This window comes from Dermacentor andersoni, chromosome 3 (genome assembly GCF_023375885.2).
Source record: "Dermacentor andersoni chromosome 3, qqDerAnde1_hic_scaffold, whole genome shotgun sequence".
Classification (NCBI taxonomy): Eukaryota; Metazoa; Arthropoda; class Arachnida; order Ixodida; family Ixodidae; genus Dermacentor; species Dermacentor andersoni.
Window position 1 is genome coordinate 237,214,057 of NC_092816.1, and position 23,655 is coordinate 237,237,711.

The 23,655-nt window shown below is 47.7% G+C and overlaps 1 protein-coding gene across 2 annotated transcripts in view; it reads right to left on the minus strand.

Moving 5' to 3' along the window:
• LOC129386004 (uncharacterized) overlaps positions 1 to 6,418 on the minus strand; it is a 162,231-nt gene extending 155,813 nt beyond the window's left edge. For both annotated transcript variants that reach the window (XM_055073204.1, XM_055073199.1), the window contains exon 1: positions 6,316 to 6,418. In XM_055073204.1, the coding sequence (XP_054929179.1) occupies positions 6,316 to 6,403 (88 nt within the window). In that variant the 5' untranslated portion in view covers positions 6,404 to 6,418. The remainder of the gene's footprint in view (positions 1 to 6,315) is intronic.
• Between the last annotated feature and the right edge of the window lie 17,237 nt (positions 6,419 to 23,655).

Consider the following 23,655-nt stretch of genomic DNA (forward strand, 5'->3'; position numbering starts at 1 on the left):
AGAGGGCAGTAAATGGCATATAATAGGGCTCAGTGAAGTTAGGAGGCCAAAAGAAGCATATACAGTGCTAAAAAGTGGGCACGTCCTGTGCTACCGGGGCTTAGCGGAGAGACGAGAACTAGGAGTCGGATTCCTGATTAATAAGAACATAGCTTGTAACATACAGGAATTCTATGGCATTAACGAGAGGGTGGCAGGTCTTGTTGTGAAACTTAATAAGAGGTACAAAATGAAGGTTGTACAGGTCTACGCCCCTACATCCAGTCATGATGACCTGGAAGTCGAAAGCTTCTATGAAGACGTAGAATCGGCGACGGATAAAATCAAAACAAAATACAGTATACTGATGAGCGACTTCAATGCCAAGTAGGGAAGAAGCAGGCTGGAGAAGAGCCGGTGGGGAATATGGCATAGGCACTAGGAATAGTACGGGAGAGTTATTAGTAGAGTTTGCGGAACAGAATAATATGCGGATAATGAATACCTTCTTCCGCAAGCGAGATAGCTCAAAGTGAACGTGGAGTAGCCCGAACGGCGAGACTAGAAATGAAATACACTTCATGCTCTGCGCTAACCCTGGCATCATACAAGATGTGGACGTGCTCAGCAAGGTGCGCTGCAGTGACCATAGGATGCTAAGAACTCGAATTAGCCTAGACCTGAGGAGGGAACGGAAGCAACTGGTACATAAGAAGTCGATCAATGAGTTAGCGGTAAGAGGGAAAATAGAGGAATTCCAGATCGGGCTACAGAACGGGTATACGGCTTTAACTCAGGAAGAGGACCTTAGTGTTGAAGCAATGAACGACAATCTTGTGGGCATCATGAAGGAGTGCAATAGAAGTCGTTGGTAACTCCGATAGACAAGATACCAGTAAGCTATCGCAGGAGACGAAAGATCTGATCAACAAACGCCAATGTATGAAAGCCTCTAACCCTACAGCTAGAATAGAACTGGCAGAACTTTCGAAGTTAATCAACAAGCGTAAGACAGCTGACATAAGGAAGTATAATATGGATAGAAATGAACATGCTCTCAGGAACGGAGGAAGCCTAAAAGCAGTGAAGAAGAAACTAGGAATTGGCAAGAATCAGATGTATGCGTTAGGAGACAAAGCCGGTAATGTCATTACTAATATGGATGAGATAGTTCAAGTGGCTGAGGAGTTCTATACAGAACCAGTGGCACCCACGACGATAATGGAAGAGAGAATAGTCTAGAGGAATTCGAAATCCCACAGGTAACACTGGAAGAAGTAAAGAAAGCCTTGGGAGTGATGCAAAGGGGGAAGGCCGCAGGGGAGGATCAGGTAACAGCAGATTTGTTGAAGGATGGTGGGCAGATTGTTCTAGAGAAACTGGCCACCCTGTATACGCAATGCATCATGACTTCGAGCGTACCGGAATCTTGGAAAAACGCTAGCATAATCCTAATCCATCAGAAAGGGAACGCCGAAGACTTGAAAAATTAGAGACCGATCAGTTTACTCTCCGTTGCCTACAAAGTATTTACTAAGGTAATTGCAAATAGAATCAGGAGCACCTTAGACTTCCGTCAACCAAAGGACCAGGCAGGATTCCGTAAAGGCTACTCAACCATAGACCATATCCACACTATCAATCAGGTGATAGAAAAATGTGCGGAATATAACCAACCTTTATATATAGCTTTCGTTGATTACGAAAAAGCGTTTGATTCAGTCGAAACCTCAGCAGCCACCGTAGTCCTCGATAAAGAAAGCAACAAAATCCCAATAAAGAAAGGCGTCAGGGAGGGAGATACGATCTCTCCGATGCTATTCACAGCGTGTTTACAGGAGGTATTCAGAGACCTGGATTGGAAAGAATTGCGGATAAGAGTTAATGGAGAATACCTTAGTAACTTGCGATTCGCTGATGATATTGCCTTGCTAGTAACTCAGGGGCCAACTGCAATACATGCTCACTGACCTGGAGAGGCAAAGCCGAAGGGTGGGTCTAAAAATTAATCTGCAGAAAACTAAACTAATGTTTACCAGTCTCGGAAGGGAAACGCAGTTTACAATAGAGAGTGAGGCACTGAAAGTGGTAAGGGAATACATGTACTTAAGACAGGTAGTGACTGCGAATCCGGACCATGAGACTGAAATAATCAGAAGAATAAGAATGGGCTGGGGTGCGTTTGGCAGGCATTCTCAGATCATGAACAGCAGGTTGCCGTTATCCCTCAAGAGAAAAGTTTATAACAGCTGTGTCTTACCAGTACTCACGTGCGGGGCGGAAACCTGGAGGCTTACGAAAAGGGTTTTACTTAAATTGAGGACGATGCAACGAGCTATGGAAAGAAAAATGATAGGTGTAACGTTAAGGGATAAGAAAGGAGCAGATTGGGTGAGGGAACAAACGAAAGTTAATGATATTGACACGTGTGCTTATCTTTATCGGCCGACCACGTTTCGCCGCTTAACAACTGTAATCGCACAGCGAGGGACGCGCCTGCATGTATCCGACGTTTCTGGAAAGTTATCGACGCTTCTACCCGGCTTTCCGTTGTCGCCGAACCTTGTGTTATCTGATTTCATCGCGTGACTCGAATGTTGTAGAACTTTATGGAAGGCATGCGGGTCCCAACGATTAGCCTGGAACATTCGACGACTGTTGTATAAAAGCCGACGCGCTTGACCCGCTGATCAGATTTCCGACGATCGCCGACCGTGTTCGCCGCTATCGTTGTGCTATAAGTGTAGCCTGTTTTGTGGGCACAGGTTCGCCCAATAAAAGTTAGTTTTGTCGTTCACAGTATTTCTACTGTGTTATTCAACGTCACCACCACGTGACAATATCTTAGTTGAAATCAAGAAAACGAAATGGGCATGGGCAGGACACGTAATGAGGAGGGAAGATAACCGATGGTCATTAAGAGTTAAGGAATGGATTCGAAAGGAAGGAAAGCGTAGCAGAGGGCGGCAGAAAGTTAGGTGGGTGGATGAGAGTAAGAAGTTTGCAGGGACAACATGGCCACAATTAGTACATGACCGGGGTAGTTGGAGAAGTATGGGAGAGGCCTTTGCCCTGCAGTGGTCATAACCAGGCTGATGATGATGATGATGATGACATATAAAAACTGATAATACATATTCAATATTAATTGCTGATGGCATAATTTTACGATATCTCTTATCTACACAGCGCTTTGTTGTTTTTAGGTTTAGGAAGGAAATCGTAGTGCTTCCTACCGTAATCTTCCTTAGCTTGAGCGACTGCGCGTTCAAGTGGAGCAGCGCGAAATTCGCAATCAGATCATTTTTTTGCGGGACTCGTTATAAACGAGCTGCTTACAAGTTGCCGGTCGAGATTGGCGGTCTCGCGTGCCGTCTTTATTCCACCAAAGTCTATAGGATGCTCTCTTTGCAGATGTAACACTAAATACGGCTTTTTGTACATTCTTTTAATTTTAGCACATTGTTTCATAGTTTATCGTGTCTTCACGCTCATCTAAATTGGAAGCTGTATGTACGTGTGGATCAGTACTAAATTTATTATAATTTAAAAATATGCGCAGATTAGTGCATGATGGCATTATCGGGCAAGCAATTTCAAAAATTATTGGCAAGTGGTCACTGTTGGTGGCACAGTGCAATGTTGTTCAGGTTGAACTGGTGAGAGACGAACTTACGAAACACAAATTCAAGGCGGAGCGGGACCGACTCCAAATAAATATAGGAATTCAAGCGTTCAGCAGGACAGATTGTTATCTCTTGACAAGTCCCGCAAGTATTTGCCACATTGGTCAGTTCGAAAGCCTCAACACGTGTCATGGGAGTTGAAATCACCAACAAGAATTTTGCCCTTACGCCATGACGTCACAGAGGATTCGAAACATCGAGTGTTCTACACACCCGCAGGAAAGCATAAATTTACTTACGGGAAAGGTGGGCACCCTGGTACGCTTATATCTAAGGCAAAAATTTCACTTTCTATAAATATATGTTTCTTTGAAATTTTTGTCTCAGGATCGATTTTATTATTTATAAAGAATGCTAAGCCTCCGCCTTCCGTTGAGCGGTCCCGTCAGAAAGTACGGTATTCATTTATTTGAAGAGATTCACGCAACGAAAGCCAGGTTTCTTGCAAAGCTCTAATATCCGGGGAGAATTTGTATGATAAATACAGTAAATCTCTTACTGCAGATAAATTGATCGACAATTCTAATGAAGAATTCTGAGGAATCCTATGCTTGCGAAAGGATTGAGTCGGTAACTACCTAATTAAAATGTTTACCTCTAAGAAATCTTCCTTCGTAAGGCGGTGTTTCGGATATTTTTTGGCCATTGAGTGAGTAAGTGTTGTAGTGTTTTTGACAGAGGGGATCTAAATCGTTTTAACAATTGAGAATCCGTGTCTATTTTATGTGAGCCCTGTGTGTTATCATTCATGCCTCCACATTGACTCTGGTTAGCATCGACGGATGGGCCTGCAATTTGGCCATCTTGGGACGTGAGATTGGGAGCTACTCCTGCATTTGATGGCCGTGGGCACACATTAGCTTAAGAAGTTATACTGATAGCTGTGGTTATACCAAACATCTGTGCCATCCGGTTAGTTAGTATTTGCGTCAAGGACTGGCAAATGTTCCCAGCTAGGGGCTCCATGACCTTTTTTATTGCCCTTTCGATAACATTGGCGATAGAAAGTGAAGGAGGCGCAACCGTTACTGCCGTCCGATTGGCTGTGGCCCCAGCGTATCCATGTGTCCTAGGCTAAATTTCAGCTCTGGCTTCGTAAAGATTGATATTTCGTTTTCTCTCCCCTTTCCCTCGTCTTTCTTCCCGTTCATCATCATCGTCATCATAATTTATTATTCCCTTAAGGGGCCTCATGTGGGGTATTACATAAGAGTATGTCATGAAGTCTGTGTTCTTTCTTGCCTGGTCGTTACAATCCTGTACATGCATCAATTATTCTAAACGATCGTTTGTTGCCGAACATGCATAAAAAATATTTCAGAGGTTTTATAAATTGAAAAATTCGATATTTTATTCGGTATTGGGCGGTCATCTTTCTCCAATACTCGTATACAATTCGATTAAAGAATTTTCCTATTCGAAAACCCCTATAAATTTCTCCTGATTTCTCCTGACTCAGTATGGATGACAGCAAAAGGAAAAGCGGAAAGGAGGTAGGACGTGTCTAGGGACCGCATGGCGTGCTTCATTTGCACACTTGCCACGACACTGCTTAAGACAACCCTCTTTTTACATGAATGACTGCTGTAGCTGTACGACAATAAACCTCAATGACATTCATCTAAAAAAAACATCGCTTATTGGGTTGCGCGTGCCAGAGAGCCCAATTCTTCCGCCTTCTGACAAAGCCAGCGCATGCGCCATGCGGACAACTCGATAGCACTGTGCAGAATTTCGCCATGGGGCGGGATAAGGCCAACTACGCTGAACCGGTTTGTGAACAGCTATAAATGTTTATTTCTTCGACCCAGAGCGGAACCAGAACTAAAATCGGAGCGCACTGAACCCGAACCCAAACCGGTATTTTTTCGGCTCGCTACCCTGCGGCTAAATCTTTAAAAGTTCGCTCTTTCGAACGTTGCTCTTCAGTTTTGCTGTACTCGGACGATCCGCGACTTTAGGTGAATGTACATGTTGGGTCTTTGTTCTCGAATACGCATTGATGTGACATAGACGTTGCAGAAGTGACCCGTGAAGGCGGCTAGCATATCATTCGTCATTTTTTATGTGAAAGCATCAAATAGGCCAGTGAACGAAAGAGCCGGCTTCTCTAGCAGCGAAACGGCATCGAAATTCCCATCTACGATATGTGAGCAAGGTACCGCTTGGTACGTTACTCGCAGCGCAAAACTCGAAGGACCGCTCAGCGGCGTTCAATTAGACATTAATGCTTTCGAATTGAAAACTGATAAAAAGTGCTTAGGTGTCCTCAGATTTTTTCATCGTATTATTTGCATTAAGTAAATTTTCTTCCTTCATTGGGCTTTCAAAGCAACTTTAAAATATCACCAGCGAGCAATCTATCGTACAGCCGTTAAAGCAAAATATATGCACGGTGCAAGTACATGTTGCTGGTAAGCAACGCACAAAATATTGTAGTGCTTAACCGTCCTGCCATATCTAAAGTTTAAAAAATCGCACACCGTAAAGGGAGATCTCATGCACTAATGCACTTGGCTAATGGCGGAGAGTGAGCATTATAATTACTCCAGGAAGAAGTTAAACGGTGATAACTTCTTGGGGGCATAGCTTTTGGTGCATAAGACTATTATTGAAAAATATTAGGAGCCTCTCCATGAGACATACTTACCGTCTTTGGGATTAGATTCGCAAGAGGCAGCAAGAGAGAATGCACTGCACAAGAAAATACACGTACAGGAGCACACCTTGAATGCCATCCCACCGTTACCTGCGCGAACAGCACCGAAGGCTTTGCGCTGGGCATCTGAAGGCCGTAAACTGCAGGTGCGTACGCATTGTAGGCATGCTGGAACGATCCCTGGCATATTTTTCCGCGCAAGCTTCTACAGTGCTTCTTTATTTAAAATACTTGTGCTGTAGGTGGCTGTCAGTGCGAACGGCTTTCGAAATGTACACATGCGAAAGTAGTGACCCGTCAAGCATTAATTACACTTGTAGCGCCAGCTGTGTTTGCGATTGTCGAAGTCACTGGCTATGCGAATGCGCCAGATTAACTCGAGCCGATAGCTGAGCTCAGCGGCCCATGCTTGTGTACCGATAAATTTCCCTCTACATTGTTCGTGCCAGATATCGTTGACGGCACGGTACGCCAGTCGCTAAAGGATTCCCTGCCTAACTAAAGTTGGCCGTACGCGAAAAGTAATGAAATGCGCCGACAGTGAAAACAAGCAACTCTGAGCTTGAGCTCTGCACAATATACAATTCTACAGTTCAAGATCACACCAATTGATAAAAGGAAAGACAGGGACGCCAAACAATATTTCACTTCTCCTCCACTGAGAGTTTCAAGCAGAAATGGTCAATCTCAATATATGTAATTTGAAAATGTAATGTTCAACCAGTCTCTTGAGTCCTCACTTGTGTTGCCCACTGTGCCAAAGTCAATTCTGCGCACAAGAACGGTAACATTCATGTGACGTACAATCATAAACAAATTCCTAATATCAGGGTGCTGTAAACTCTTAGACCGCCGTGATCCAGCTTCGTTTCTTTCATTGTTGCGGATGATGCCCTGAGGCGGAGCGTCCGAGAACATAATTGATGACAAAGCCGTTTGTTGGAAAACGCACGCATAGCTTTTTATACAACTAACGTAAATAAAATTGCATAAAATAAACACTCAATGAAAAAACAAGCAGAATACAGTCAAAGCTTTAACAGTACCAACAGCACTTGAGTTAGGGGAAGATTGCGAGTGTGAGCACGCGCAGCCGTTCGGCGCGGAGAGGCGGAGACGAGGCGACAGGAGAAGGGGCACTTGCCTCACCAAAAAGTCGATAAGGTTGACCAATGAGCAGGCGACCACAGCGTAGCAGCTCCGGCTTGGAAATGAACCTTGGGCTTTGTCCTCCAACTTTAGCGGCCCGCTGATACGTTTTACGTAACATACAGTCGTACACGCAATAACAAGTTCTCATAGTTAAACAAAACACGTTTTCGCGTAATAATAAATCTAAAACAGCTTTTCACGTGCTGTTTTAGTAGAAAATGAATCGTTGTGACAGACGGAATGGTACTTGAGAAGCGCGTTTTCAAGGTGTTCTGTCTCTCCGAGAACGATGCCAATCCGAAGTCACAACATACCGGCACTCCCATGCATACCACACCGCAGCAGCGCCAGATTTCCCTCTAGGTTAAGTAGTGAGAAACTCTATGGTTTTACCATAGACCCCCAATGGAAATCGGCCCATTGACATTTCTTTAAATTCAAACAACGACAAGACACGATAAGCAGAAGAAAATTATGGTGATTTACGTGCCATACTCTCATCTGATTATGCGGCACGCCTAAGTGGGGGCCTCCGGAAATTTGGACCACCTGGGGTTCTTTAACGTGCACCTAAATCTAAGTACACGGGTGTTTTCGCAATACGAATCCCGGCCACGGTGGCCGCATTCCGATGGGGGTTAAATGCGAAGATACCCGTGTACTTAGATTTAGGTGCACGTTAAAGAACCACAGGTGGTCAAAATTTCAGGAGTCCTCCCCTACGGAGTGCCTCATAATCAGAAAGTGGTTTTGGCACGTGAAACCCCATAAAAAATAAGATCTACAGAGGTTCTACAGCTACCCTAATTCTGCACAAGAAAAGCAAGATACCTATAAAGAAAGGGGTCAGACAGGGAGACACAATCTATCCAATGCTATTCACTGCTTGCTTAGAAGAAGTATTCAATCTATTAAACTGGGAAGGCTTAGGAGTAAAGATCAACGGCGAAAATCTGAGCAACCTTCGGTTAGCCGATGACATTGTTCTACTCAGAAACAATGCAGACGAGTTACAATTTTATTTATTTATTCAAAAGAACCTTACAGGCCCTATGGCAGGGCATAAAGTAAGGGAGGCATATAAACACTAAAGGTATAAAAAGTACAAATTTCCAACAGGAACAGTGCTATAAAAAGATCACCGTGTTACACAATATTGAAGGCACTAGGAATACAAAGCAATATCTGAAGGCACACGAACACTTGTTACTGTTACCAGAGCAAAGGAATACCGTTTATGAGAATGATATACAACATGGCAAAAATGCATGATAGCATACACTAGATTGGTCACTCGTGAACTGTATTAAAGGGGAAAAGCATGAGTAACTGACAGCGGAACGTGTCGGGATTAGATATGGAGGCTATGTTATCAGGGAGGTCATTCCAGAGACGAATGGCACGTGGTAGTGAAGATGAATTAAATGCATTTGTTTTACCGTATATGCGCACGAAACTGAACTGAATATTTAATCTGCGTGAAAAACAGTGGGGAATTTGTAGTTGTAACCGGGTTCGTTTATTAGTGAACATATATTTGTGGAGAAGTTTGCAGGGTCAACATGGCCACAATTAGTACATGACCGAGGTAGTTGGAGAAGTATGGGAGAGGCCTTTGCCCTGCAGTGGGCGTAACCAGGCTGATGATGATGATGACATTTGTGGAATAAGCACACAAGAGCGATGTTGCGACGGATATCTAATGGTGGCAACAGTAGGTCTAGTTTAATTTGTGTAATGCTTGAGTTTATACCGTAGTTACGGGATATGAACCGGGCCGCTCTGTTTTGTATCATTTCCGTCATATTTATTAGGTAATTTTGATGAGGGGACCAAATTGGGGGGGCGAATTCTAACTGTTGCAAAATGAATCTTTGGAATGATTGAGGACCTTAGCAGACAGAATGTAAGAGTGGGGTTGAAGATTAATATGCAGAATAATAAAGATAATGAAAAATATCCGGGCAAAGGAACAAGAGTTCAGGATCGCCAATCGGCCTCTATGGTCTGTGAAGGGGTACGTTTACCTGGGTCAATTATTCACAGCGAACCCTGATAATGAGAAGGAAATTCACAGAAGAATAAAAATGGGTTGGATCGCATACGGCAGACATTGCCAGCTCCCGACTAGAAGCTTACCATTGTCATTGAAAAGGAAGGTGTACAATCAGTGCATTTTACCAGTGTTGACACATGGGGCAGATATTTGGAGACTGACAAAGAAGCTTCAGAACAAGTTAAGGACCGCGTAAAGAGCTATGTAACGAAGACTGCTAGGCATGACGTTACAAGACAGAAAGATAGCGGTTTGGATCAGAGAGCAAACCGATATAGACGACATTACAATTTGCATCAAGAAAAAAAATCGAGCTGGGCGGGTCAGGTAATGCGCCGGAGAGATAACCGTTCTACCATTAGGCTTACAGAATGGGTACCTAGAGAAGGAAAACGCAATCCAGGGCGACAGAAGACTAGATGGAGCGATGAAATTAGAAATTCGCGGATGCTTGTTGGAATTGGTTGGCGCAGGACAGGACAAATTGAAGAACGCAGGGAGAGGCATTCGTCCTGTAGTGGACCTAAAACAGGCTGATGAGGATGATGATGCAGTGGAGTTACAAATAGCAAAAGGATGGAAAGTTGGGCGAGTTGGTACGGTAACATGATCTTGGATTTTAGCGCGAAGTGACACGGACAGAGATTGTCCTCTCTGCTTCTACTCTCGGTCCGTGTCACATTACGCTACAATACAAGAAGAGTTATGATTTTTATGAAGGTTATGTGACGGGACACTACAGGGGCCTTAAAATAGTCGCTATAAAGTGCGTAAAAGCTATATGTAGTAAAAATATGGCGATGACAAATGACGGGTGCTATGAACATTAGGATGCATTGTGAAAGAATTACACGATATAAAAAAATATGTCAGATGCTAAAATTGCCTGTAGCAGTACAGCCTCACCAGTTGTCCTCATTTACGTCCGATAGCGGAGTACGTCCGTGAGTGGCACGGAAAGTCTCGTAAGCTACGTTTCACACTAGCGACAGTGGGCGGCCATCCTTCCTTTCCACTTGGACAATGGTTAAACTTAGAAGCCCGTACAAAAATCACCAACTGGCAAAAAAAGCAACATGCGTAGAAAACAATAATACAGTTCTCATTCACGTCGGATAGCGTAGTGCGTCCTTAAGCGGCGCGGAAGGTCCCGAAAGCGACGTTTCACACCAGCGACAGCGGGCGGCCATATTTCCTTTCCACTTGGAGGATCGCGAAACATAGGAGCGCGTTCAAAAATCAACACCTGGCAAGAAAATGCGAAGTGCTTAGAAAACAAAAATACAGTTCACCTCATTCACGTCCGATAACGCACTGCGTCATTGAGCGGCGCGGAAGGTCTCGAAAGCGACATTGACAGCACACGTCCATTTTCACTTTTTACTTGGACGATCACGAATCTTCGAAGCACGTTAAAGAATCACGGACGTCCTGGCGGAAAAAAGCGAACTGCTTAGAAAACAAAAATACACTTCTCATTCACGTCCGATGGTGCAGTGCGTCCTTGAGTGGCACATAAGGTCTCGAAAGCGACGTTTCAAACCAGCGACAGTGGGCGCTCATACTTGTTTCTACTTGGACAAGCACGACCCTTCGGAGCGAGTTCAAGAATCACCACCCTGAAGAAAAAAGAAAGCGAACTGCTTAGAAAACAAAAGAACAGTTCTCCTCATTCACGTCAGCTAGCAGAGTGCGTACTTGAACAGCGCGGAAGGTCTTGAAAGCGACCTTTCTGATGTGAAGTCAGCAATTCACGCACGCCACGAGCGCATGCGTCAATGTCTGAGTGACATGACGTCACGGCAGAGTTTACTACTTAAACGACTAACTGAATAAACGTGCGTTCATTCCTGTTCCTGCGTCCATTACTTCAGTGGCGACAAGGATTAACCCCCACGGCCAGGGTAAAGCATGGCGACGCAAGTCGGGCCCCCTATTTTCGACGAAGGGGACGGCAAGTGCGACGCATATCAGGTGCGATTAGAAGCTTTTTTTGAAGCCCACGAGATTGTCCATCCGAAGAAGCGTCGGGCCTTACTTGTTGCCGCCCTTACTACCAAGACTGTAGATCTCCTGGCAGGCTGTTGTGTGCCTAACAAAATTCAGGATCTGACGTACGAAGCAGCAGTTAACAAACTGGCTGATTACTTTGCACCGAAAGGCAACGAGATAGCGGAGTCTTATCAGTTTTTCACAAGGAATCAGCAAGCTGACGAGTCGACAAGCGACTTCATTGTCGAGCTACGGAAAATCGCTAATAGGTGCAATTTTGGCCATGTGCTAGAGAGAATGCTGCGTGACAGGCTTGTCTGCGGTCTACGGGATGCAGGAGTGCGTCGTAATCTGCTAGCAAGGCACACGCTCAAACTGCAGGAAGCAGAGGATGTGGCGCTAGCCACTGAGATGGCTGCACGCAACGTACAACAGATGGGAGATAGGCCAATTACAGAGGGCGTCAACGCAGTGCGAACGAAGCAAGAGCGGCAGAAGTTCTCGAGAAGACCACAGCCAGACAGGATTGAAAATTCGAACAATGAAGTACAGACCGGCTGCCTTTGCTGCGGAAGCGACACCCACAAGACCGCCAAATGCAGGTTCCGCCGCGTTGAGTGTTTCTCTTGTCGGAAGAGGGGACACCTGGCTTCAATGTGCAATTCCAAGCCACGCCAAGAAAACGTAGCTCACTGTGAGGAACCATCCTCGGACAGCGAGGACTACGGAGAGTTCCTGTTACACCTCCGTAAGTCGTCGACAGGACAGGTTCGGCCGATATGGCGAACGTTACAGTGGGAAGGGGTGCCTGTGAAGATGCAAGTGGACACAGGGTCACCAGTGTCAATAGTGACATGGCCAACTTGTGCCCAGTATCGCCACCGCTGGCCCAGGCTCGACAAGTCGTCGTTTCAACTGAGTTGCTTCCTAGGGAGACTACCAGTGAAAGGACAGCTGAAAGTTCCTGTCACCTACGTTGGAAAAACCGCCAACGCGACGCTAGCAGTGCTCAGCTGCTCAGGCCCAAACCTGTGTGGGCGAGACACAATTCAAGCATTCCAGCTGATTGGAGGGCCAGTGCTCAATGTGGACGTCAACGACGGTAAGCCGCCAGCTGCTGACCAAATTGCCATTGCTGCTACGCTAAGGGCGGAATATGCCGATTTGTTTTCGCCAGGGCTAGGATTAATCAAGGGGCCTCCGGTTCATCTACGGGAACGTAACTACGCGAAGGAGCCGTACCGCGATTCTGCAAGGCCCGTTCCATACCGTACGGACTACAAGAACCTGTAAATGCAGAAATCGCAAAGTTGGCGGTACGGGCATACTGACGCAGGTCGCCAGCGCCGAGTGGGCTGCGCCACTCGTTCCCGTCGTCAAGAAGGACGGCTCCATCTGCTTGCGTGGCGATTTTAGAACGACAGTCAACACAGCATGCCATACGGAACAATATCCGCTGCCAAAGATAAGGGACATATTTGTCAAGCTCAGCGGAGGGGAAGTATTCAGTACAATAGATTTGAAGGATGCATACAACCAGCTACCAATAGATGACGCGACAAAGAAGCTGCTGGTAGTAAACACACCAAAAGGGTTGTATAGCTACAACCGGCTGCCGTTTGGGGTGGCGTCGGCACCGGCAGTTTTTCAGAAGCGAATGGAAGCACTGTTGCAAGGGCTACCGGGTGTGCAAGTGTACTTAGACGATGTGGTGGTCGCCGAGAAAAGAGGAAATTGTGACACGTTGCGCAAAGTGTTCCAGCGGTTCAGGGAAGCCGGTGTTAAACTTCACTCGCTCAAGTGCAGATTCAGTCAGTCGGAGGTGGAATTCCTTGGTCACCGCATTAGCGCAAAAGACCTAAGACCAAAGACGGAAAACATCGACGCGCTCTTACGAATGCCTCAACCTACGTAATGGAACTTCGCGCGCTACTGGGTCTTGTTACGTATTACAACGCATTCTTAGGGAACTTGGCTACAGTGCTTGCGCCATTATATGAGTTATTAAGAAAGAACAGGCCTTGGCAATGGGAAGCTTAGCAAAAAAATTCATACGAGGCAGTGAAGCGGTTGATAAAGGAGGTGCAGATTTTGACCCACTATGACCCAACAAAACCACTCATCTTGGAGACGGACGCATCCTCATGCGGTATCGGGGCAGTCTTGTACCACAGAGTGGACGGCGTAAACCAGCCAATCGGGTTTCGATCTCGCACCCTCTCTTCAGCCGAGCGGAATTATGCTCAGATTGAGCGCGAAGGCTTAGCAGTGGTATTCGGCGTGACGAAGTTTCGCGAATATTTGCTAGGAAACCAATTTACATTGGTCACAGATCATTAGCCGCTGATGCGCCTTTTTAGTCCCGATAAACCAATACCACCCTTGGCAGCAGCAAGGATACAGCGTTGGGCACTTTTACTCGGTGGTTACAAGTATTCCATTGAGTACAAACCGGGAAAGGACATAATTGTGGCCGACGCATTGAGCCGTCTTCCCGTGCAAGCGCCACATGATGACAAGACAGTGAAGTCAATGTTGAAAGATGAACGGGAGTACGTGCTGCTAACAGACCACCTGAACACAGGGGTGGTGTCGTGGCACAATTTAGCCGAAATGACGGCAAGTGATGGCACGCTCATGGCGGTTAAGCGTTATGTTCGGGAAGGCTGGCCAAGGAAATTACCGGCAACACAAGAAGCATTACGACCTATGTTCCAAAAGAAAGACGAGCTGACATGCCGCCATGGCATTGTTTATTGGGGCCATCGGGCCGGAATACCCGCCGCAGCTCGGGAATCAATGCTGCAGCTGCTGCATGATACCCATCAAGGCATGTCGGCGATGAAAAATCTAGCACGGGCACTTTTCTGGTATCCCGGACTTGACAAGGATATCCAGAATATCGTACACGCATGTGCAGTGTGCCAGCAAAACTGCAGCATGCCACGCGCGCAAGAGCCGGTTCCGTGGCCAGACACATTTGAGCGATGGTCTAGAATCCACGTTGATTTCGCAGGACCAGTCGAAGGGCGAATGTTAATGATCGTAGTGGATTCGCATACCAAATGGATAGAGGTTGTTCCGCTTAAAGTAACCAGCGCAGATAACACTGTTGAAGCGTTACGGGGCATTTTCAGCAGATTTGGGTTGCCACGAACAGTTGTCTCCGACAACGGGGCCCAGTTCACAAGTAGGCAGTTCCGCCAATTCACGGAAGATAATGGCATAGTACACCTACAATCTCCTCCGTATCATCCGCAATCCAACGGGCTGGCAGAAAGGGCAGTGCGCACTGTTAAAGAAGGTCTGCGCAAAAACGTGCATGGTACCCTTGAAAGACGCCTGGCCCGATGGCTACTGCGTTATCGGCGCACCCCCCTCCAAAACGGAAAGACACCTGGCTTCTTGCTTCTTGGTTTCGAACCACGTACTCTGTTGGATAATGTGGGGTATCGACCTTTTTCTGCTGCAGGAGCACTTCCGCGCATACATTCGCCCGGACAACCGGTCTGGTGCAAGGACTCTAGGGCAGGTGCGAGCTGGAGACCCGGAGTGATACACAATACCAGGGGCGCCCGCCTGAGCACGGTCAAGACGGAGGATGGGGAACTACGTGAGCGTCATGAAGATCAGCTACGACACCGCGCGGAGGCTCAGCAACCAACATCGTTGGACGAGGAAGGCGCTGAAAGGAACGGAGGGTTAGCCCCACCAAACGAAGATGCAGACCCTCTGGCGGGCTTTTCGGGTACCAGCCCCAATTCCTCGGCTAGCGAAGAGCACGAAACGGGAGCTGCCAACACTGGAGTCCCGGAAGAGCACGACACGGGTACTGCCAATGCTGGACCTCTGGCAGTTCCAATTCGCAGATCAAACCGGCGTCGCAAGGCGCCAGACCGTTTCTAGAGCTCCTCCTAAGGGGAAGGAATTGATGTGAAGTCAGCAATTCACGCACGCCACGAGCGCATGCGTCAATGTCTGAGTGACATGACGTCACGCCAGAGTTTACTACTTAAACGACTAACTCAACAAACGTGCGTTCATTCCTGTTCCTGCGTCCATTACTTCACTTTCCAAGCAGCGATGGCGGGCTGCTATTGTCGCTTAGCACTTGGTAGATCAGGAACCTTCGGAGCACGTTCGACAATCACCGCCTGGCGGAAAAAAGAAAGCAAACTGCTTAGAAAACAAAAAAACGTTGTCTTCATTCATGCCAGATAGCGGAGTGCGTCCATGAGCGCCGCGGAGGGTCCTGAAAGCGACGTTTCAAACCAGCCATAGCGGGCGGCCATTTTCGCTATCTACATGGACGATCCCGAACCTTGGAAGCACGTTCAATATTCAGCGCCTGGCGGGAAAAAGGAAGCGCACTGCGTAGGAAACAGAAATACAGTTCTCATTCACGTCTGATTGCGCAGTGCGTCATTAAGCGGCGGGGAAAGTCCCGTAAGCTACGTTTAACACCATCGACAGTGCGCGGCCATCTTTCCTTTCTACTTGGACGGTCGCGAAGCTTAGAAGCCCGTTCAAAAATCACCACCTGGCGAAAAAAAGCGAACTACTTAGAAAACAAAAATACAATTCTCATTCACGTCCGATAGCGCAGGGCGTCCTTCAGCGGCGCGGAAGGTCTCCAAAGCGACATTTGAAACCAGCGACAGCGGGCGGGCATTCTTGATTTCTACTGTGACGATCACGAGCCTTTAGAGCGCGTTCAAGAATCACCGCCCTGCAGAAAAAAGAAATCGAACTGCTTAGAAACGAAACATACATACAATACTCGTCATTCACGTCCGATAGCGCAGTGCGTCCTCGAGTTGCGGGGAAGGTCTCCAAAGTGACGCTTCAAACCAGAGACAGCGGGCGTCCATTTTTCCTTTCTACTTGGACGATCGCGAAAGTTAGGAGTGCGTTCAAAAATCCCCGCCTCGCGGAAGAAAGAAAGCGAAATGCTTAGAAAACAAAAATACAGTTCTCCTTTTTCATGTCCGACGGCGTATGCATCCTTGAGTGGCCCGGAAGGTCTCGAAAGCGACGTTTCAAACCAGCCATAGCCGGCGGGCATTTTTGCTTTCTACTCGGACGAATCACGTTCATGATTCAGCGCCTGGCGGAAAAAAAGAAAGCAAACTGGTTAGAAAACAAAAATACAGTTCTCTTCATTCACGTAAGATAGCGGAGGGCCTCCATGAACGCCGTGCAAGGTCTACAAATGGAAGATTCAAACAACCCATAGCCGGCGGGCATTCTCGCTTTCTACTTGGATTACCCCGACCATTCGAAGCACGTTCAAGGCTCAGCACCTGGCGGAAAAAAGAAAGCGAACTGCTTAGAAAACAAAAATACAGTTCTCCTCATTCACGTCCGATTGCGCATTGTGTCATTGAGCGGCGAGGAAGGTCTCGAAAGCGACATTTCAAACCAGCGACAGTGGGCGCTGGTTCTTGTTTCTACTTGGACGATCCCGAACCTCCGGAGCGCGTTCAAGATACACCGCCCCGAAGAAAAAAGAAAGCAAACTGCTTTTGAAATAAAAAAAAACAGTTCTCTTCATTCACGTCAGCTAGCGGAGTGCGTCCTTGAGCAGCGCGGAAGGTCTTGAAAGAAGCGTTTCCAACCAGCCGTACCCGGCGGGCATTTTTGCTTTCTATTTGGTAGATCACGAACTTTCGCAGCGCGTTCACAAATCACCACCTGCCGGCAAAACAAGCGAGCTGCTTAGAAAACAAACACAGTTTTCCTCATTCAAGAGCGATAGCGCAGTGCGTACTACAGTGGCGCGTAAGGCCTCGAAAGCAAAGTTTCACAACAGTGACAGATGGCGGCCATCTTTTCTTTCGACTTGGACGATCGCGATACATAGGAGTGCGTTCAAAAATCACGACCTAGCTGAAAAAAAAGCAAGGCGCTTAGAAAACAAAAATACAGTTCTCATTCACGTCCGATGGTGCAGTCCGTCCTTGGGCAGCGCATAAGGTCTGGGAAGCGACGTTTGAACTTTAGCAGGGAAGAAGTTACGGCGTGTTGGTGGGATATTTACAAACTGGGATACAAAGAGGAAGAATGACACAGGGACAAGCAGGAACACGGGACGAGCGCTAGATGTACTGCAAAGGCACCATGCTTCCCTCTCTTAAACTGTTGTTGTCATTCGCCACAGCAATAAGGTTACGAGGGAAATTATCGAAGCAGCTGAGATAGCCGGAGCAGGTGACGATTGCATTTGAATGAAGTGACGTTTCAAACCACCTACAGCAGGCGGCCATTTTCACTTTCTACTTGGATGATCACGAACTTTCGGAGCGCGTTCACCGCCTGGCGGAAAAATGAAAGCGAAATGCTTAGAAAACAAACATACAGTTCCCTCATCCAGGTCCAATCGGGTGCGTCTTTCAGTGGCGCGGAAGGTCTCGAAAGCGGCATTTGAAACCAGCGAGAGTGGGCGGTGATTCTTGTTTCTACTTGGACGATCCGGAACCTCCGGAGCGCGTTCAAGATACACCGCCTTGGAGAAAAAAGAAAGAGAACTGCTCAGAAAACAAACAGACAGGTCTCCTCATTCACGTCCTATAGAGAAGTGCGTCCTTGAGTTGTGCGGAAGGTCTCGAAAGAGACGTTTCACGCCAACCACCGCCGGCGGCCATCTTTAATTTTTCCTTGGACGATCGCGAAACTCAGGAGCGCGTTCAAGAATCACCGCCCTACAGAAAAAGGAAAGCGAACTGCTTAGAAAACAAGAAAACAGTTCTCCTCATTCACGTTCGATAGTGCAATGCGTCTTTGAGTGGCGCGGAGAGTCTCGAATATCATATTTAAAACCAGCGACAGTGGGCGCAGATTCTTGTTTCTACACGCTCTGACCAAAGCAGCATGTACAGCCTTAACTTGTGGTTTGGCAGAAAACAACGTGCGCGTCTACCAAAAGATGCATGTGCATGCTTAACAAGTGGTTTGGCACAAATGCATGCGCGTGCGCTGTAAAGCGCAGCATGGGCGTGCTTGGCACGTCGTTTGGCAGAAATCCACGTGCACGCCCTGGCAAAAGCAGCATGTGCATGGTTAACTTGTGGTTTGGCAGAAAACAACGTGCGCATCTACCAAAAGATGCATGTGCATGCTTAACAAGTGGTTTGACACAAATGCATGGGCGTGCGCTGAAAAGCGCAGCATGGGCGTCCTTAGCACGTGGTTTGGCAGAAATCCACGTGCACGCTCTGGCAAAAGGAGCATCTGCATGCTTAACTTGTGGTTTGGCAGAAAACAACGTGCGCGTCTACCAAAAGATGCATGTGGATGCTTAACAAGTGGTTTGGCACAAATGCATGGGCGTGCGCTGAAAAGCGCAGCATGGGCGTCCTTAGCACGTGGTTTGGCAGAAATCCACGTGCACGCTCTGGCAAAAGGAGCATCTGCATGCTTAACTTGTGGTTTGGCAGAAAACAACGTGCGCGTCTACCAAAAGATGCATGTGGATGCTTAACAAGTGGTTTGGCACAAATGCATGCGCGTGCGCTGAAAAGCGCAGCATGGGCGTCCTTAGCACGTGGTTTGGCAGAAATCCACGTGCACGCTCTGGCAAAAGCAGCATGTGCATGCTCAACTTGTGGTTTGGCAGGAAACAACGTGCGCGTCTACCAAAAGATGCATGTGGATGCTTAACAAGTGGTTTGGCACAAATGCATGCGCGTGCGCTGAAAATCGCAGCATGGGCGTCCTTAGCACGTGGTTTGGCAGAAATCCAAGTGCACGCTCTGGCAAAAGCAGCATGTGCATGCTCAACTTGTGGTTTGGCAGGAAACAACGTGCGCGTCTACCAAAAGATGCATGTGGATGCTTAACAAGTGGTTTGGCACAAATGCATGCGCGTGCGCTGAAAAGCGCAGCATGGGCGTGCTTGGCACGTTGTTTGGCAGATATCCACGTGCGCGCTCTGGCAAAAGCAGCATGTGCATGCTTAACTTGTGGTTTGGCAGAAAACAACGTGCGCGTCTACCAAAAGATACATGTGCTTGCTTAACAAGTGGTTTGGCACAAATGCATGCGCGCGCGCTTTAAAGTGCAGCATGGGCGGGCTTGGCGCGTCGTTTGGCAGAAATCCACGTGCGCGCTCTGCCAAAAGCAGCATGTGCATGCTTAAATTGTGGTTGGGCCGAAAACAACGTGCGCGTCTACCAAAAGATGCATGTGCATGCTTAACAAGTGGTTTGGCACAAATGCATGCGCGTGCGCTGAAAAGCGCAGCATGGGCGTCCTTAGCACGTGCTTTGGCAGAAATCCACGTGCGCGCACTGCCAAAAGCAGCATGTGCATGCTTACCTTGTGGTTTGGCAGAAAACAACGTGCCCGTCTACCAAAAGATGCATGTGCATGCTTAACAAGTTGTTTGACACAAATGCATGTGCGTGCGCTTAAAAGCGCAGCATGGGCGTCCTTAGCACGTGCTTTGGCAGAAATCCACGTGCGCGCTCTGCCAAAAGCAGCATGTGCATGCTTAAATTGTGGTTGGGCCGAAAACAACGTGCGCGTCTACCAAAAGATACATGTGCTTGCTTAACAAGTGGTTTGGCACAAATGCATGCGCGCGCGCTTTAAAGTACAGCATGGGCGGGCTTGGCGCGTCGTTTGGCAGAAATCCACGTGAGCGCTCTCGCAAAAGCAGCATGTGCATGCTTACCTTGTGGTTTGGCAGAAAACAACGTGCGCGTCTACCAAAAGACGCATGTGCATGCTTAACAAGTGGTTTGGCACAAATGCATGCGCGTGCGACGTAAAGCGCAGCATGGGCGTGCTTGGCACGTCGTTTGGCAGAAATTCACGTGCGCGCTCTGGCAAAAGCAGCATGTGCATGCTTAACTTCTGGTTTGGCAGAAAACAACGTGCCCGTCTACCAAAAGATGCATGTGCATGCTCAACAAGTTGTGTGACACAAATGCATGTGCGTGCGCTTAAAAGCGCAGCATGGGCGTGCTTAGCACGTGGTTTTGCACAAATCTACGTGGGCGCTCTGCCAAAAGCAGCATGTGCATGCTTAACTTGTGGTTTGGCAGAAAACAACGTGCGCGTCTACCAAAAGATGCATGTGCATGCTTAACAAGTGGTTTGGCACAAAAGCATGTGCGTGCGCTGAAAAGCACAGCATGGGCGAGCTTAGCACGTGGTTTGGCCGAAATCCACGTGCACGCTCTGGCAAAAGCAGCATGCGCATTCTTAACTTGTGCTTTGGGAGAAAAAAACGTGCGCGTCTACCAAAAGATGCATGTGCATGCTTAACAAGTGGTTTGACACAAATGCATGTGCGTGCGGTGAAAAGCACAGCATGGGCGAGCTTAGCACGTGGTTTGGCCGAAATCCACGTGCACGCTATGGCAAAAGCAGCATGCTCATTCTTAACTTGTGCTTTGGGAGAAAAAAACGTGCGCGTCTACCATAAGATGCATGTGCATGCTTAACAAGTGGTTTGGCACAAATGCATGCGCGCGCGCTTTAAAGTGCAGCATGGGCGGGCTTGGCGCGTCGTTTGGCAGAAATCCACGTGCGCGCTCTCGCAAAAGCAGCATGTGCATGCTTACCTTGTGGTTTGGCAGAAAACAACGTGCGTGTCTACCAAAAGACGCATGTGCATGCTTAACAAGTGGTTTGGCACAAATGCATGCGCGTGCGACGTAAAGCGCAGCATGGGCGTGCTTGGCACGTCGTTTGGCAGAAATTCACGTGCGCGCTCTGGCAAAAGCAGCATGTGCATGCTTAACTTCTGGTTTGGCAGAAAACAACGTGCCCGTCTACCAAAAGATGAAAAGATGCATGTGCATGCTCAACAAGTTGTTTGACACAAATGCATGTGCGTGCGCCTAAAAGCGCAGCATGGGCGTGCTTAGCACGTGGTTTTGCACAAATCTACGTGCACGCTCTGGCAAAAGCAGCATGTGCATGCTTAACTTGTGGTTTGGCAGAAAACAACGTGCGCGTCTACCAAAAGATGCATGTGCATGCTTAACAAGTGGTTTGGCACAAATGCATGTGCGTGCGCTGAAAAGCACAGCATGGGCGAGCTTAGCACGTGGTTTGGCCGAAATCCACGTGCACGCTCTGGCAAAAGCAGCATGCGCATTCTTAACTTGTGCTTTGGGAGAAAAAAACGTGCGCGTCTACCAAAAGATGCATGTGCATGCTTAACAAGTGGTTTGACACAAATGCATGTGCGTGCGCTGAAAAGCACAGCATGGGCGAGCTTAGCACGTGGTTTGGCCGAAATCCACGTGCACGCTCTGGCAAAAGCAGCATGCGCATTCTTAACTAGTGCTTTGGGAGAAAAAAACGTGCGCGTCTACCAAAAGATGCATGTGCATGCTTAACAAGTGGTTTGACACAAATGCATGTGCGTGCGCTGAAAAGCACAGCATGGGCGAGCTTAGCACGTGGTTTGGCCGAAATCCACGTGCACGCTCTGGCAAAAGCAGCATGCGCATTCTTAACTTGTGCTTTGGGAGAAAAAAACGTGCGCGTCTACCAAAAGATGCATGTGCATGCTTAACAAGTGGTTTGACACAAATGCATGTGCGTGCGCTGAAAAGCACAGCATGGGCGAGCTTAGCACGTGGTTTGGCCGAAATCCACGTTCACGCTCTGGCAAAAGCAGCATGCGCATTCTTAAATAGTGCTTTGGGAGAAAAAAACGTGCGCGTCTACCAAAAGATGCATGTGCATGCTTAACAAGTGGTTTGACACAAATGCATGTGCGTGCGCTGAAAAGCACAGCATGGGCGAGCTTAGCACGTGGTTTGGCCGAAATCCACGTGCACGCGCTGGCAAAAGCAGCATGCGCATTCTTAACTTGTGCTTTGGGAGAAAAAAACGTGCGCGTCTACCAAAAGATGCATGTGCATGCTAACAAGTGGTTTGGCACAAATGCATGCGCGTGCGCTGAAAAGCGCAGCATGGGCGTCCTTAGCACGTGCTTTGGCAGAAATCCACGTGCGCGCTCTGCCAAAAGCAACATTTGCATGCTTACCTTGTGGTTTGGCAGAAAACAACGTGCCCGTCTACCAAAAGATGCATGTGCATGCTTAACAAGTTGTTTGACACAAATGCATGTGCGTGCGCTTAAAAGCGCAGCATGGGCGTCCTTAGCACGTGGTTTGGCCGAAATCCACGTGCAGCTCTGGCAAAAGCAGCATGCGCATTCTTAACTTGTGCTTTGGGAGAAAAAAACGTGCGCGTCCACCAAAAGATGCATGTGCATGCTTAACAAGTGGTTTGACACAAATGCATGTGCGTGCGCTGATAAGCACAGCATGGGCGAGCTTAGCACGTGGTTTGGCCGAAATCCACGTGCACGCTCTGGCAAAAGCAGCATGCGCATTCTTAACTTGTGCTTTGGGAGAAAAAAACGTGCGCGTCTACCAAAAGATGCATGTGCATGCTTAACAAGTGGTTTGACACAAATGCATGTGCGTGCGCTGATAAGCACAGCATGGGCGAGCTTAGCACGTGGTTTGGCCGAAATCCACGTGCACGCTCTGGCAAAAGCAGCATGCGCATTCTTAACTTGTGCTTTGGGAGAAAAAAACGTGCGCGTCTACCAAAAGATGCATGTGCATGCTTAACAAGTGGTTTGACACAAATGCATGTGCGTGCGCTGAAAAGCACAGCATGGGCGAGCTTAGCACGTGGTTTGGCCGAAATCCACGTGCACGCTCTGGCAAAAGCAGCATGCGCATTCTTAACTTATGCTTTGGGAGAAAAAAACGTGCGCGTCTACCAAAAGATGCATGTGCATGCTTAACAAGTGGTTTGACACAAATGCATGTGCGTGCGCTGCAAAGCACAGCATGGGCGAGCTTAGCACGTGGTTTGGCCGAAATCCACGTGCACGCTATGGCAAAAGCAGCATGCTCATTCTTAACTTGTGCTTTGGGAGAAAAAAACGTGCGCGTCTACCATAAGATGCATGTGCATGCTTAACAAGTGGTTTGACACAAATGCATGTGCGTGTGCTGAAAAGCGCAGCATGGGCGTCCTTAGCACGTGCTTTGGCAGAAATCCACGTGCGCGCTCTGCCAAAAGCAGCATGTGCATGCTTACCTTGTGGCTTGGCAGAAAACAACGTGCCCGTCTACCAAAAGATGCATGTG